At 31.6% G+C, this 16,912-nt stretch overlaps 1 protein-coding gene across 3 annotated transcripts in view; it reads right to left on the bottom strand.

The window, feature by feature from the left end:
* Positions 1-16,912, bottom strand: part of LOC105345066 (uncharacterized) — a 32,652-nt gene that overhangs the window by 12,785 nt on the left and 2,955 nt on the right. Inside the window, exons 2-20 of one of the 3 annotated variants that reach the window (XM_066088690.1) lie at positions 13,449-13,579; positions 12,731-12,884; positions 12,486-12,503; positions 12,177-12,307; positions 9,907-10,060; positions 9,568-9,585; positions 9,234-9,364; positions 7,964-8,117; positions 7,625-7,642; positions 7,292-7,422; positions 6,022-6,175; positions 5,683-5,700; positions 5,350-5,480; positions 4,080-4,233; positions 3,743-3,760; positions 3,409-3,539; positions 2,139-2,292; positions 1,468-1,598; positions 197-350 (exon numbers count right to left, since the gene is read on the bottom strand). In XM_066088690.1, coding sequence (XP_065944762.1) covers positions 197-350; positions 1,468-1,598; positions 2,139-2,292; positions 3,409-3,539; positions 3,743-3,760; positions 4,080-4,233; positions 5,350-5,480; positions 5,683-5,700; positions 6,022-6,175; positions 7,292-7,422; positions 7,625-7,642; positions 7,964-8,117; positions 9,234-9,364; positions 9,568-9,585; positions 9,907-10,060; positions 12,177-12,307; positions 12,486-12,503; positions 12,731-12,884; positions 13,449-13,579 — 2,085 coding nt within the window. The remainder of the gene's footprint in view (positions 1-196; positions 351-1,467; positions 1,599-2,138; positions 2,293-3,408; positions 3,540-3,742; positions 3,761-4,079; positions 4,234-5,349; positions 5,481-5,682; positions 5,701-6,021; positions 6,176-7,291; positions 7,423-7,624; positions 7,643-7,963; positions 8,118-9,233; positions 9,365-9,567; positions 9,586-9,906; positions 10,061-12,176; positions 12,308-12,485; positions 12,504-12,730; positions 12,885-13,448; positions 13,580-16,912) is intronic. The other 2 variants (XM_066088691.1, XM_066088692.1) reach the window with 2 other exon arrangements.

Below are 16,912 nucleotides of genomic sequence, written 5' to 3'. Positions count from 1 at the left end.
TTTCAGGAAACCTTTTTTTACAATTTGATTAATCATTAAGGTGCAAACCTTTGTGTTCGTAGATACGGAATAATAAAAACTCGCATTTGATCAATATGTAATTAACATAACACCTGTATTTAAGCCATCAAATTTCAAAAGGATTTATATATTATTTTTAAAAAAATCACTACATTGTGTTATTAGAAGGACTCACTTGGTGGTGTAATATAAGGGTTTACATACAAAGCAATTCTCCAATCTCCGCCACAAGCCTGTGTTTTATCACCTGTGCACGGTTTCAAACAGTCGCCGTCTCTCATTTTCTTTATGGTTGTTAGTTTATTTCCACAAAAACACTCTTTTCCATACTGTAGATATACAAGATACCTTCATCTTAAGAAAAAAGGCCTATAGTTTGCAACACAATTTGTCCAACTGTGCCTAAAGCGGCAAATTGATATACCGTATATCAGGTTTTTTCCGCGTGTATCCAATTTCCGCTTTGTTCGCGACGATTTCCGAATCGCGTAAAATATATCAGCGTAAATTTGATACAAAGTGTTGTTCTTATAATATAGTTCTCTCTTTCCTAATGAAGTAAACAGGTATGTACAATTAGAATAAACTGTGTTCAGTAAGTTTAGGGTAGAAATTGCGGGATCGGAAGCAAGCGTAAGATAATAGGTATGTAAGCCTCATAGTTTATTTAATAATCCATTGACAAGCTAATTAAAACGGTCGCTTTTTTTGCGTAAACCAATGTCTAATTATTATACCTGAGCTACTGTAACGGTACATGATCTATTTATCTATGACTGTTTGCGTCTCTGAACATAATTATCGGTAATTATTTAACATGAAGGAAATGGTGTAAATGGCAATTTAGATACTTTTACCCTCTTACTTCACAGGGTTCAACAATCTTGAATTATATTTTCACTATGACTTTGAAATAGTTAAAATTTGATTCGCGTAAATTTTATATACCGTTCTAGGTTCTAAATCGCGGAAAAAACATGACGCGGAAAACACCTGATATACGGTAGTTGTTTCCATGTAGATAAATATTTGAAACAAGCAACAAAGGCAGCAGTCATTACAGAGAAGTGGATAAACCCTACCTGAATCACCAAACAAAACTTTTTAATAATAAAATTAAATTCACATTTTTAGCCATCTAAAGAACGTTATCCCAAAGTAGATTTTGCTTTCCATGGTAGTTACCTGCTACATGTGTATCCAAAATGTGTGATATCATACAAACCTTCAACATTTAAGTCTTGTCTTGTACGAACACGTATCTTTTTTGTTCGACAACGACAACTTATGACAAGTAAATACTCAATATATACCGGACACAGTTGATAACTAAAATATAAGTTGCAGGAGAATGTGCAATACTAATACAATTCTAATGCCTGACTTCCAATCTTGAATGTAATATTTTTCTGAATCTAAAATTGTCCTTTTCTGATTACTTCGTACCTCAACACCGTAGTATTTAAACTTCAGGTCCGTACACGTTTTTCTGCAGCTGTCCACTGTCATTGTTGTAGAGATGGTCTTCTTTTCGTTCAAGGTTCTGGCTTGTTGATCCATGTAACAACCAACAAATTCTACAAATATTCACCTGTATTAAAACAACAAAGTACTTTTATACATTTTTTTTTATTTTCTTATAATTGAATAAAACAGGTTTTTGTAACCTTTAGATATTCATTACTCCTTTGAAAAAGAGGGCAAGGCAAAGTAAATTGTTCGTTTATTTTGCAGCGGATGAATTTTTTACAAAACATAATTATCTGAAAAACCACTCACCTTTTCTAACGATGGCAGCTGAAAGGTTTTAACAATTTTTATAGTAACGTTTGATACGGAACGAAATTAAAAACGGCAAATGTTTAAGTATGAACACTAAGATGTAGCTATTATCAGGGATCTTTTTCAAATTGAAAAGACATTTCAGGAAACCTTTTTTTACAATTTGATTAATCATTAAGGTGCAAACCTTTGTGTTCGTAGATACGGAATAATAAAAACTCGCATTTGATCAATATGTAATAAACATAACACCTGTATTTAAGCCATCAAATTTCAAAAGGATTTATATATTATTTTTAAAAAAATCACTACATTGTGTTATTAGAAGGACTCACTTGGTGGTGTAATATAAGGGTTTACATACAAAGCAATTCTCCAATCTCCGCCACAAGCCTGTGTTTTATCACCTGTGCACGGTTTCAAACAGTCGCCGTCTCTCATTTTCTTTATGGTTGTTAGTTTATTTCCACAAAAACACTCTTTTCCATACTGTAGATATACAAGATACCTTCATTTTAAGAAAAAAGGCCTATAGTTTGCAACACAATTTGTCCAACTGTGCCTAAAGCGGCAAATTGATATACCGTATATCAGGTTTTTTCCGCGTGTATCCAATTTCCGCTTTGTTCGCGACGATTTCCGAATCGCGTAAAATATATCAGCGTAAATTTGATACAAAGTGTTGTTCTTATAATATAGTTCTCTCTTTCCTAATGAAGTAAACAGGTATGTACAATTAGAATAAACTGTGTTCAGTAAGTTTAGGGTAGAAATTGCGGGATCGGAAGCAAGCGTAAGATAATAGGTATGTAAGCCTCATAGTTTATTTAATAATCCATTGACAAGCTAATTAAAACGGTCGCTTTTTTTGCGTAAACCAATGTCTAATTATTATACCTGAGCTACTGTAACGGTACATGATCTATTTATCTATGACTGTTTGCGTCTCTGAACATAATTATCGGTAATTATTTAACATGAAGGAAATGGTGTAAATGGCAATTTAGATACTTTTACCCTCTTACTTCACAGGGTTCAACAATCTTGAATTATATTTTCACTATGACTTTGAAATAGTTAAAATTTGATTTGCGTAAATTTTATATACCGTTCTAGGTTCTAAATCGCGGAAAAAACATGACGCGGAAAACACCTGATATACGGTAGTTGTTTCCATGTAGATAAATATTTGAAACAAGCAACAAAGGCAGCAGTCATTACAGAGAAGTGGATAAACCCTACCTGAATCACCAAACAAAACTTTTTAATAATAAAATTAAATTCACATTTTTAGCCATCTAAAGAACGTTATCCCAAAGTAGATTTTGCTTTCCATGGTAGTTACCTGCTACATGTGTATCCAAAATTTTTGATATCATACAAACCTTCAACATTTAAGTCTTGTCTTGTACGAACGTGTATCTTTTTTTTCGACAACGACAACTTATGACAAGTAAATACTCAATATACACCGGATACAGTTGATAACTAAAATATAAGTTGCAGGAGAATGTGCAATACTAATACAATTCTAATGCCTGACTTCCAATCTTGAATGTAATATTTTTCTGAATCTAAAATTGTCCTTTTCTGATTACTTCGTACCTCAACACCGTAGTATTTAAACTTCAGGTCCGTACACGTTTTTCTGCAGCTGTCCACTGTCATTGTTGTAGAGATGGTCTTCTTTTCGTTCAAGGTTCTGGCTTGTTGATCCATGTAACAACCAACAAATTCTACAAATATTCACCTGTATTTAAACAACAAAGTACTTTTATACATTTTTTTTTAATTTTCTTATAATTGAATAAAACATGTTTTTGTAACCTTTAGATATTCATTACTCCTTTGAAAAAGAGGGCAAGGCAAAGTAAATTGTTCGTTTATTTTGCAGCGGATGAATTTTTTACAAAACATAATTATCTGAAAAACCACTCACCTTTTTTAACGATGGCAGCTGAAAGGTTTTAACAATTTTTATAGTAACGTTTGATACGGAACAAAATTAAAAACGGCAAATGTTTAAGTATGAACACTAAGATGTAGCTATTATCAGGGTTCTTTTTCAAATTGAAAAGACATTTCAGGAAACCTTTTTTTACAATTTGATTAATCATTAAGGTGCAAACCTTTGTTCGTAGATACGGAATAATAAAAACTCGCATTTTATCAATATGTAATTAACATAACACCTGTATTTAAGCCATCAAATTTCTAAAGGATTTATATATTATTTTTAAAAAAAATCACTACATTGTGTTATTAGAAGGACTCACTTGGTGGTGTAATATAAGGGTTTACATACAAAGCAATTCTCCAATCTCCGCCACAAGCCTGTGTTTTATCACCTGTGCACGGTTTCAAACAGTCGCCGTCTCTCATTTTCTTTATGGTTGTTAGTTTATTTCCACAAAAACACTCTTTTCCATACTGTAGATATACAAGATACCTTCATTTTAAGAAAAAAGGCCTATAGTTTGCAACACAATTTGTCCAACTGTGCCTAAAGCGGCAAATTGATATACCGTATATCAGGTTTTTTCCGCGTGTATCCAATTTCCGCTTTGTTCGCGACGATTTCCGAATCGCGTAAAATATATCAGCGTAAATTTGATACAAAGTGTTGTTCTTATAATATAGTTCTCTCTTTCCTAATGAAGTAAACAGGTATGTACAATTAGAATAAACTGTGTTCAGTAAGTTTAGAGTAGAAATTGCGAGATCGGAAGCAAGCGTAAGATAATAGGTATGTAAGCCTCATAGTTTATTTAATAATCCATTGACAAGCTAATTAAAACGGTCGCTTTTTTTGCGTAAACCAATGTCTAATTATTTTACCTGAGCTACTGTAACGGTACATGATCTATTTATCTATGACTGTTTGCGTCTCTGAACATAATTATCGGTAATTATTTAACATGAAGGAAATGGTGTAAATGGCAATTTAGATACTTTTACCCTCTTACTTCACAGGGTTCAACAATCTTGAATTATATTTTCACTATGACTTTGAAAAAGTTAAAATTTGATTCGCGTAAATTTTATATACCGTTCTAGGTTCTAAATCGCGGAAAAAACATGACGCGGAAAACACCTGATATACGGTAGTTGTTTCCATGTAGATAAATATTTGAAACAAGCAACAAAGGCAGCAGTCATTACAGAGAAGTGGATAAACCCTACCTGAATCACCAAACAAAACTTTTTAATAATAAAATTAAATTCACATTTTTAGCCATCTAAAGAACGTTATCCCAAAGTAGATTTTGCTTTCCATGGTAGTTACCTGCTACATGTGTATCCAAAATTTTTGATATCATACAAACCTTCAACATTTAAGTCTTGTCATGTACGAACACGTATCTTTTTTTTCGACAACGACAACTTATGACAAGTAAATACTCAATATACACCGCATACAGTTGATAACTAAAATATAAGTTGCAGGAGAATGTGCAATACTAATACAATTCTAATGCCTGACTTCCAATCTTGAATGTAATATTTTTCTGAATCTAAAATTGTCCTTTTCTGATTACTTCGTACCTCTACACCGTAGTATTTAAACTTTAGATCCGTACACGTTTTTCGGCAGCTGTCCACTGTCATTGTTGTAGAGATGGTCTTCTTTTCGTTCAAGGTTCTGGCTTGTTGATCCATGTAACAACCAACAAATTCTACAAATATTCACCTGTATTAAAACAACAAAGTACTTTTATACATTTTTTTTTATTTTCTTATAATTGAATAAAACATGTTTTTGTAACCTTTATATATTCATTACTCCTTCGAAAAAGAGGGCAAGGCAAAGTAAATTGTTCGTTTATTTTGCAGCGGATGAATTTTTTACAAAACATAATTATCTGAAAAACCACTCACCTTTTTTAACGATGGCAGCTGAAAGGTTTTAACAATTTTTATAGTAACGTTTGATACGGAACAAAATTAAAAACGGCAAATGTTTAAGTATGAACACTAAGATGTAGCTATTATCAGGGTTCTTTTTCAAATTGAAAAGACATTTCAGGAAACCTTTTTTTACAATTTGATTAATCATTAAGGAGCAAACCTTTGTGTTCGTAGATACGGAATAATAAAAACTCGCATTTTATCAATATGTAATTAATATAACACCTGTATTTAAGCCATCAAATTTCAAAAGAATTTATATATTATTTTTTTTAAAAATCACTACATTGTGTTATTAGAAGGACTCACTTGGTGGTGTAATATAAGGGTTTACATACAAAGCAATTCTCCAATCTCCGCCACAAGCCTGTGTTTTATCACCTGTGCACGGATTCAAACAGTCGCCGTCTCTCATTTTCTTTATGGTTGTTAGTTTATTTCCACAAAAACACTCTTTTCCATACTGTAGATATACAAGATACCTTCATTTTAAGAAAAAAGGCCTATAGTTTGCAACACAATTTGTCCAACTGTGCCTAAAGCGGCAAATTGATATACCGTATATCAGGTTTTTTCCGCGTGTATCCAATTTCCGCTTTGTTCGCGACGATTTCCGAATCGCGTAAAATATATCAGCGTAAATTTGATACAAAGTGTTGTTCTTATAATATAGTTCTCTCTTTCCTAATGAAGTAAACAGGTATGTACAATTAGAATAAACTGTGTTCAGTAAGTTTAGAGTAGAAATTGCGAGATCGGAAGCAAGCGTAAGATAATAGGTATGTAAGCCTCATAGTTTATTTAATAATCCATTGACAAGCTAATTAAAACGGTCGCTTTTTTTGCGTAAACCAATGTCTAATTATTTTACCTGAGCTACTGAAACGGTACATGATCTATTTATCTATGACTGTTTGCGTCTCTGAACATAATTATCGGTAATTATTTAACATGAAGGAAATGGTGTAAATGGCAATTTAGATACTTTTACCCTCTTACTTCACATGGTTCAACAATCTTGAATTATATTTTCACTATGACTTTGAAAAAGTTAAAATTTGATTCGCGTAAATTTTATATACCGTTCTAGGTTCTAAATCGCGGAAAAAACATGACGCGGAAAACACCTGATATACGGTAGTTGTTTCCATGTAGATAAATATTTGAAACAAGCAACAAAGGCAGCAGTCATTACAGAGAAGTGGATAAACCCTACCTGAATCACCAAACAAAACTTTTTAATAATAAAATTAAATTCACATTTTTAGCCATCTAAAGAACGTTATCCCAAAGTAGATTTTGCTTTCCATGGTAGTTACCTGCTACATGTGTATCCAAAATTTTTGATATCATACAAACCTTCAACATTTAAGTCTTGTCATGTACGAACACGTATCTTTTTTTTCGACAACGACAACTTATGACAAGTAAATACTCAATATACACCGCATACAGTTGATAACTAAAATATAAGTTGCAGGAGAATGTGCAATACTAATACAATTCTAATGCCTGACTTCCAATCTTGAATGTAATATTTTTCTGAATCTAAAATTGTCCTTTTCTGATTACTTCGTACCTCTACACCGTAGTATTTAAACTTTAGATCCGTACACGTTTTTCGGCAGCTGTCCACTGTCATTGTTGTAGAGATGGTCTTCTTTTCGTTCAAGGTTCTGGCTTGTTGATCCATGTAACAACCAACAAATTCTACAAATATTCACCTGTATTAAAACAACAAAGTACTTTTATACATTTTTTTTTATTTTCTTATAATTGAATAAAACATGTTTTTGTAACCTTTATATATTCATTACTCCTTCGAAAAAGAGGGCAAGGCAAAGTAAATTGTTCGTTTATTTTGCAGCGGATGAATTTTTTACAAAACATAATTATCTGAAAAACCACTCACCTTTTTTAACGATGGCAGCTGAAAGGTTTTAACAATTTTTATAGTAACGTTTGATACGGAACAAAATTAAAAACGGCAAATGTTTAAGTATGAACACTAAGATGTAGCTATTATCAGGGTTCTTTTTCAAATTGAAAAGACATTTCAGGAAACCTTTTTTTACAATTTGATTAATCATTAAGGAGCAAACCTTTGTGTTCGTAGATACGGAATAATAAAAACTCGCATTTTATCAATATGTAATTAATATAACACCTGTATTTAAGCCATCAAATTTCAAAAGAATTTATATATTATTTTTTTAAAAAATCACTACATTGTGTTATTAGAAGGACTCACTTGGTGGTGTAATATAAGGGTTTACATACAAAGCAATTCTCCAATCTCCGCCACAAGCCTGTGTTTTATCACCTGTGCACGGATTCAAACAGTCGCCGTCTCTCATTTTCTTTATGGTTGTTAGTTTATTTCCACAAAAACACTCTTTTCCATACTGTAGATATACAAGATACCTTCATTTTAAGAAAAAAGGCCTATAGTTTGCAACACAATTTGTCCAACTGTGCCTAAAGCGGCAAATTGATATACCGTATATCAGGTTTTTTCCGCGTGTATCCAATTTCCGCTTTGTTAGCGACGATTTCCGAATCGCGTAAAATATATTAGCGTAAATTTGATACGAAGTGTTGTTCTTATAATATAGTTCTCTCTTTCCTAATGAAGTAAACAGGTATGTACAATTAGAATAAACTGTGTTCATTAAGTTTAGAGTAGAAATTGCGGGATTGGAAGCAAGCGTAAGATAATAGGTATGTAAGCCTCATAGTTTATTTAATAATCCATTGACAAGCTAATTAAAACGGTCGCTTTTTTTGCGTAAACCAATGTCTAATTATTTTACCTGAGCTACTGTAACGGTACATGATCTATTTATCTATGACTGTTTGCGCCTCTGAACATAATTATCGGTAATTATTTAACATGAAGGAAATGGTGTAAATGGCAATTTAGATACTTTTACCCTCTTACTTCACAGGGTTCAACAATCTTGAATTATATTTTCACTATGACTTTGAAATAGTTAAAATTTGATTCGCGTAAATTTTATATACCGTTCTAGGTTCTAAATCGCGGAAAAAACATGACGCGGAAAACACCTGATATACGGTAGTTGTTTCCATGTAGATAAATATTTGAAACAAGCAACAAAGGCAGCAGTCATTACAGAGAAGTGGATAAACCCTACCTGAATCACCAAACAAAACTTTTTAATAATAAAATTAAATTCACAATTTTAGCCATCTAAAGAACGTTATCCCAAAGTAGATTTTGCTTTCCATGGTAGTTACCTGCTACATGTGTATCCAAAATGTGTGATATCATACAAACCTTCAACATTTAAGTCTTGTCTTGTACGAACACTTATCTTTTTCTTCGACAACGACAACTTATGACAAGTAAATACTCAATATACACCGGATACAGTTGGTAACTAAAATATAAGTTGCAGGAGAATGTGCAACACTAATACAATTCTAATGCCTGACTTCCAATCTTGAATGTAATATTTTTCTGAATCTAAAATTGTCCTTTTCTGATTACTTCGTACCTCTACACCGTAGTATTTAAACTTCAGGTCCGTACACGTTTTTCGGCAGCTGTCCACTGTCATTGTTGTAGAGATGGTCTTCTTTTCGTTCAAGGTTCTGGCTTGTTGATCCATGTAACAACCAACAAATTCTACAAATATTCATATGTATTAAAACAACAAAGTACTTTTATACATTTTTTTAAAATTTTCTTATAATTGAATAAAACATGTTTTTGTAACCTTTATATATTCATTACTCCTTTGAAAAAGAGGGCAAGGCAAAGTAAATTGTTCGTTAATTTTGCAGCGGATGAATTTTTTACAAAACATATTTATCTGAAAAACCACTCACCTTTTTTAACGATGGCAGCTGAAAGGTTTTAACAATTTTTATAGTAACGTTTGATACGGAACGAAATTAAAAACGGCAAATGTTTAAGTATGAACACTAAGATGTAGCTATTATCAGGGTTCTTTTTCAAATTGAAAAGACATTTCAGGAAACCTTTTTTTACAATTTGATTAATCATTAAGGTGCAAACCATTGTGTTCGTAGATAGGGAATAATAAAAACTCGCATTTTATCAATATGTAATTAACATAACACCTGTATTTAAGCCATCAAATTTCAAAAGGATTTATATATTATTTTTAAAAAAAATAACTACATTGTGTTATTAGAAGGACTCACTTGGTGGTGTAATATAAGGGTTTACATACAAAGCAATTCTCCAATATCCGCCACAAGCCTGTGTTTTATCACCTGTGCACGGTTTCAAACAGTCGCCGTCTCTCATTTTCTTTATGGTTGTTAGTTTATTTCCACAAAAACACTCTTTTCCATACTGTAGATATACAAGATACCTTCATTTTAAGAAGAAAAGGCCTATAGTTTGCAACACAATTTGTCCAACTGTGCCTAAAGCGGCAAATTGATATAGTTGTTTCCATGTAGATAAATATTTGAAACAAGCAACAAAGGCAGCAGTCATTACAGAGAAGTGGATAAACCCTACCTGAATCACCAAACAAAACTTTTTAATAATAAAATTAAATTCACATTTTCAGCCATCTAAAGAACGTTATCCCAAAGTAGATTTTGCTTTCCATGGTAGTTACCTGCTACATGTGTATCCAAAACGTGTGATAACATACAAACCTTTTACATTAATTTTAAGTCTTTAGACACAATTTGTACGAACACTTATCTTTTTTGTTCGACAACGACAAATTATGACAAGTAAATACTCTATTTTTTCTCATACGTGTGGTGTATATTACCCGTGTGATAAAACTGTGCTATATCAAACGGGTGATGCTTGATCAAATACTTCCGGACCGAACTATTTGTGACACAGCCCCTCGCTTCAACGCTTCAGTGACCTATTTTCGAAGAGTTGCGAGTACTTTAAACATAACTATATCTACTACAAAAAGTGATATAAAAAGGATTTTGTCAAAGACTTCCATTACTTACAAATATGAAGGAAAACACATAACTGCGTAAGCATAGGCGTCGGAACCCGGGGTAATGGGGGAGGGGGGCTTAGCCCCCCCCCCCCAACTCTTTTTGAAAGGTTATACATAACCGTAACCAAAAGATCTTTTTTCTTGTTTGTCAAGATATTTGATAAGTGTAACCCCCTTCAAACTGTCAATTTGCTTTGGGTAGTTTATAAAACTGCAAATTACGGTAACTATCAAGGACTTCATCCTGACGACGCGATGAAAACAGAGTGCACTGGTTGTGTTTATATACAAGAACTTACCGAAAAAATGTTTCAAAGACTTTGATTCCACCACCAGTAAGCATCCTTATTTACTATTTCAATCCCAAATCATTAGGTTGGTGTTTGTGTAATAAAACATCAACAACTGTTCCTTGTTCGAGTCAATTCAAACTAACGAGCATTCGCAACTTTGTGTATGTCAACAAATTTGATTATTCAAGTCTTCTGATCAGTATTTACATTTAATCAAATGAATAAGCTCTAAGAAAAATTATTTAGAGCTAAAGAAATATTTCAAGGTTTATTTCAGTAAAACTTTTCATTAAAACAGTTTAGACTTATCTCAGAAATGACGTACTAAATTGTATTGCGCAAGGTCACAATAACTGCATAACACAACGTTGCATCATTGGTTTTAATCTTTGAAAAAAAAATCAATATTCAGCTCATATAAGGGACTGTCTCAAAAGCTTCACAATATAAATCAAATTGTATGAGATAAATAGAACATCTATAATTGTGTGATTTTATATTTGCTTTATCCAACTTGTTGACAAGCCTCACGAATATATACACCATTTCAACTCGTTGGATAAAGCAAATATATATGAAATCACACAATATAGATATCCTCTATATACCGGACACAGTTGATAACTAAAATGTAAGTTGCAGGAGAGTGGTGCAATACTAATACGAGTCTATTGCCTGACTTCAAATCTTGAATGTAATATTTTTCTGAATCTAAAATTGACATTTTCTGATTACTTCGTACAATTTGATATAGTTGTTTCCATGTAGATAAATATTTGAAACAAGCAACAAAGGCAGCAGTCATTACAGAGAAGTGGATAAACCCTACCTGAATCACCAAACAAAACTTTTTAATAATAAAATTAAATTCACAATTTTAGCCATCTAAAGAACGTTATCCCAAAGTAGATTTTGCTTTCCATGATAGTTTCCTGCTACATGTGTATCCAAAATGTGTGATATCAAACAAACCTTCAACATTTAAGTCTTGTCTTGTACGAACACGTATCTTTTTTTTCAACAACGACAACTTATGACAAGTAAATATTCAATATATACCGGACACAGTTGATAACTAAAATGTTAGTTGCAGGATAATGTGCAATACTACATGTAATACAATTCTAATGCCTGACTTCCAATCTTTAATGTAATATTTTTCTGAATCTAAAATTGTCCTTTTCTGATTACTTCGTACCTCTACACCGTAGTATTTAAACTTTAGATCCGTACACGTTTTTCTGCAGCTGTCCACTGTCATTGTTGTAGAGACAGTCATCTTTTCGTTCAAGGTTCTGGCTTGTTGATCCATGTAGCAACCAACGAATTCTACAAATATTTACCTGTATTAAAACAACAAAGTACTTTTATACATTTTTTTATTTTCTTATAATTGAATAAAACAGGTTTTTGTAACCTTTAGATATTCATTACTCCTTAAAATTTAGATGGCAAAAGTTTCGTTTATTTTGAAATCTGAATGTTTTAGGTTTTACAAAACACTCACCTTTCATAACAATGGCAGCTGAAACGTTTAAACACTTATAATAGTAACGTTTGTTACAGTACGAATAAAAACAGCAAATCACTGATAATGAAGATTAAGATGTAGTTGTTGTAAGGGTTTTCTTCAGATTGGAAAGGTATTTCAAAAAAACGTTTCTTCCACTATGATTGATTATTTAGGTAAAACATATGTACTTGTAGATAGTAAATCATGAAGACCAACATTTTATCTATAGAAGGACTCACTTGGTGGTGTGATATAAGGGTTTTCATACACAGCAATTCTCCAGTCTCCACCACAAGCCTGTGTTTTATCACCTGTGCACGGTTTCAAACAGTCGCCGTCTCTCATTTTCGTTATGGTTGTCAGTTTATTTCCACAAAAACACTCTTCGCTATACTTTAGGTATACAAGAAACACACGCACTTATTTAAGGAAAAAGCCCATAGTCTGCAGTGTTCACTCGAACACAATTAATCTTACTGTACATGTGCCTAAAGCCGATAATTGATATGATTGTTCCCAAGTACACAAATATTTGAAATTTGCAATATAGGTATCAATCATTGTAGAAAAATTGATGTAACCCTACCTGAATTACCACAGAAAGCATTTTATGAATAAAATTACATTGTAATTCACAATTGTAGCGATCTGAAGAACTTTACTTCAAATAAGAGTTTGTTATAATGGTATTTACCTGTTATTCAATATGTATGACAACATATGACAACATACACACCTTCAACATTTTAGCCTTTTGATACAATTCCTACGAACACTAAACCATTTTGTTCATCAAACAACTAGTTATATTCAGTCATTACCCAATATATGCCTGACACAATTGAAAAAAGTTTCAGGGGGAATGATACAATTCTAATGTACAATTCAACAATGACTTTTATCATGAATGTAATATTTTTCCGATTCTTAAATTGTCCCTCTCTAGTTATTTCGTACCTCTACGCCGTAGTATTTAAACTTCAGATTTGTACACGTTTTTCTGCAGCTGTCCACTGTCATTTTTGTAGAGATGGTCATCTTTCCGTTCAATGTTCTAGTTTCTTGATCCATGTAGCAACCGACAAATTCTACAAATATGCACTCGAAGTGTAATTTACAAAGACAGTCACCTGTGTTTTGAAATGAAGACAATTTTAGATACACTTGTGTGGATTAGGTTTCCAAATGAATACCAATATATAAGGGAGGTATTAACTAAAAGATACACTTATTTTTTTTTTTTTTTTTTTTTTTTTTTTTTTTTTTATTTGAAGTTGAACAATCAAATGCATTTGTATACAATAAAGTGATAACAGCTTTGAGAAAATTTACTTCAAAACAAAATTTTTCCTTGAGAGAGAGAGAGAGAGAGAGAGAGAGAGAGAGAGAGAGAGAGAGAGAGAGAATTGGTTGTTGAACATGAGTAAGTAATTGATTTATAGTTTTATATCATCTCTATATAGTCAGAGTCTGCTATAATTGTTTAGTGAAGTCTATTAAGAAGAAAAAGCCAAGTTTCCCATCTCTTATAAAAATCATCTAATCTGCAATTTCGGATAGCTATATATCTTAGAGTTGATATATGTGTTTTAATATCTATAAGTAATTCATGAATTGTTAGTGCTTCATTAAGACATCTTTTCCTATAGATATAGGATTTCATAACCAAGAAGATAGAATAAATGTCTGTAGAAATAGGGTCAGAGTGTAGCCCGAATATAATCTTTGGATTGTAATTCTCTTTGATTGACAGAATTCAAAAAATTGCTGAAAGAGTTCTTGAACATTAGGACACTCCCATAGTACATGAAAAATTGTTTCATCATGTTGTTTACAAAAGTTACACAACTTACTACATTCCTTTCCTATTTTAAATAGATATTTATTAGTTGTTAGAATGTGGTGATTAATTCTAAATTGCAGCCATTGTAATTTGGTACTTTTAATGTTGACAAAAGGTAACTGGTATATGGTTTTCCACTGTAAGTCTGACAACATAAAAAATAATCCCCATTTTGATTTATTGAAAGATGTGACATTTTCCATGTTTAGAATATTATACATAATCTTAGATCCTTTTCGAGGTGAGCAAAATAATTTAATGTGGAAAGGTATAAAAGGCCTTGGGTTATCATCTTCTTTTGAGATTCCATGATAATGTAAACTAGTTAAAATAGATTTTTGTAAACCAAGATAAGTAAGGAAGTTTGACTTGACATCAAACTTACTTTGAAGGTCTTGTAAACTTAAAAAGGACCCATTTTCATCCAGCAAATCATTGATATAAACAATATTCTTATTGAACCAATCAATAAAGAAAATTGATTTCCCCCCCCCATTGTAATATTCTTATTGTACCATATGGGTTGTGTAATAAATTCATGCCATGTAAGTAATTTCATTCTATCTTGTATATTTTTAAAAGCAATAAATGTATCCTTCCAAAAGGAGTTTCTAACTAAATTAGTTAATATACAGGATATGAATTCTGGCCCAGTCTTCAGCACTATGTCCGTATTAATCGATTTATTTAATAATATATTCCATTTTGAATTTGGGCTATTTATCAATCTTCTGATCCAGGATGACTTTAGACTTTGGATGTAATTATTTATTTCAATCATTTTGAGACCACCATCTGAGTAATCTTGTGTAATTTGTTTTCTTTTTATTTTGTCCACCTTAGATTTCCAAAGAAAATTAAACAATATTTCATTTAAGTCTTTAATAAATTTACTTGATGGTGTTGGAAGTGAAATAAACAAATGATTCATTTGTGATATAATAAGAGATTTGATCAAAGTAATCCTACCAATAGGAGTTGTATGTCTTTTGTTCCACTGATTGATGATTTCTTTAATTTTAACTAACTTTTTATCATAATTGAGTTTTGGAATATTTGCTAGATCTACGTCAAATTGGATGCCTAGTAATTTAAATTGTGTTGTCCAATGAAAATTCATTTCATGACATAATTTTTCAGTAGAATACTTTTTGCTGCCTATCCAGACTAATTGTGTTTTCGATAAATTAATCTTGAGTCCAGAGATTGTATTAAAATTATTCAATTCATCAATAGTTGTTTTGAGGGATTTTTCTGAGCCATTTAAAATTAGTACAGTGTCGTCAGCATATTGAGATATAAGATATTCAGTATCATCTATTACTATTCCTTGTATATTCTTATTACTTTTTATCTTATAGGCCAAAATTTCTGCACACAGTAGGAATAAATAAGGAGAGATCGGGTCACCTTGGCGACATCCTCTGCTAGGTATGAAAAATTTTGAAAGATATCCAGCTTGTGTGACCGATGATTCTATATTACATTGAAAAGTAGATATCCAAGATTGAATGGATACTCCAAAGTTTAAAAAATCTAAACATTTGTGAATAAATTTCCAGGAAACAGTATCAAAGGCTTTTTCAAAATCAATCATTAACAATACACCAGGGATGTCATTTTCCTCTGTATATTGCATAAGATCATATATCAGTCTAGTATTTTCACCAATATATCTCCCTGGTATGAAACCTGTTTGATCGGGACTAATAATAGTATCAAGCATATTTTTAATTCTCTGAGCAATACATCCAGAACCTATTTTATAAGCAACGTTTAATAGTGTTATTGGTCTCCAATTTTTTAAAAAAAATTTACTTTTACCATCTTTTGGGATACAGGTAATAATTCCTTGTTTCTGTGTGACCGAGAGTTCCCGAACTTTGTACCCATAATTTAGAGATCGAACCACGAAATGTCCTATCTTGTTCCAAAAAACTTTATAGAATTCTGTTGTAAATCCATCACTACCTGGACTCTTATTATTTGCCATATTTTTCACAACTGTTGTAGCTTCTTTAAAGGAAATTTCACCTTCTAAGGAGTCTCTTTGTTTATTATTAAGTGTTTTTATTTCAATGTTTGTTAAAATTTCATTTAGATTATAGTCAAAGTTTTCATCATTTTTATTATATAAATTCTTATAAAAACTTTCAATTTCATTCAAAATTTCCCTTTGGTTTGTTATTTCTTTCAAATTCTCTTCCTCTATTATTAGTTTTGGTATTATTTTATTTGTATAATGTCGATTTTCTAAATTCAGAAAATAATTTGTAGGTTTTTCTCCTTCATCTGCCCATTTAGCTCTAGATCTCACCATACTGCCTATAAGCCTATGATTTCTTAAATTTTCCAATTCCTTTTTTTTTTCATTAATCAGACCTATATTTTGTTCATAGTTTTCTTCTAATCTATTCATTTCTGTTACTATTTTTTTTTCTTTTTCATTATTTCTTTTTTTTATAAAGCTTGAATAAGATATGGTTTTGCCCCTAATTTCCATTAAAAGAGTTTCAAGGAAAAGCTGATCATTAATTGTAAATTGTATTTCAGAGTCAGATATAGTGGAAATGCCATT

This window comes from Magallana gigas, chromosome 6, assembly GCF_963853765.1.
Source record: "Magallana gigas chromosome 6, xbMagGiga1.1, whole genome shotgun sequence".
Lineage (NCBI taxonomy): Eukaryota > Metazoa > Mollusca > Bivalvia > Ostreida > Ostreidae > Magallana > Magallana gigas.
Note: the sequence above shows the minus strand (reverse complement) of the source record. Positions and strands in the feature narration are given on the sequence as shown.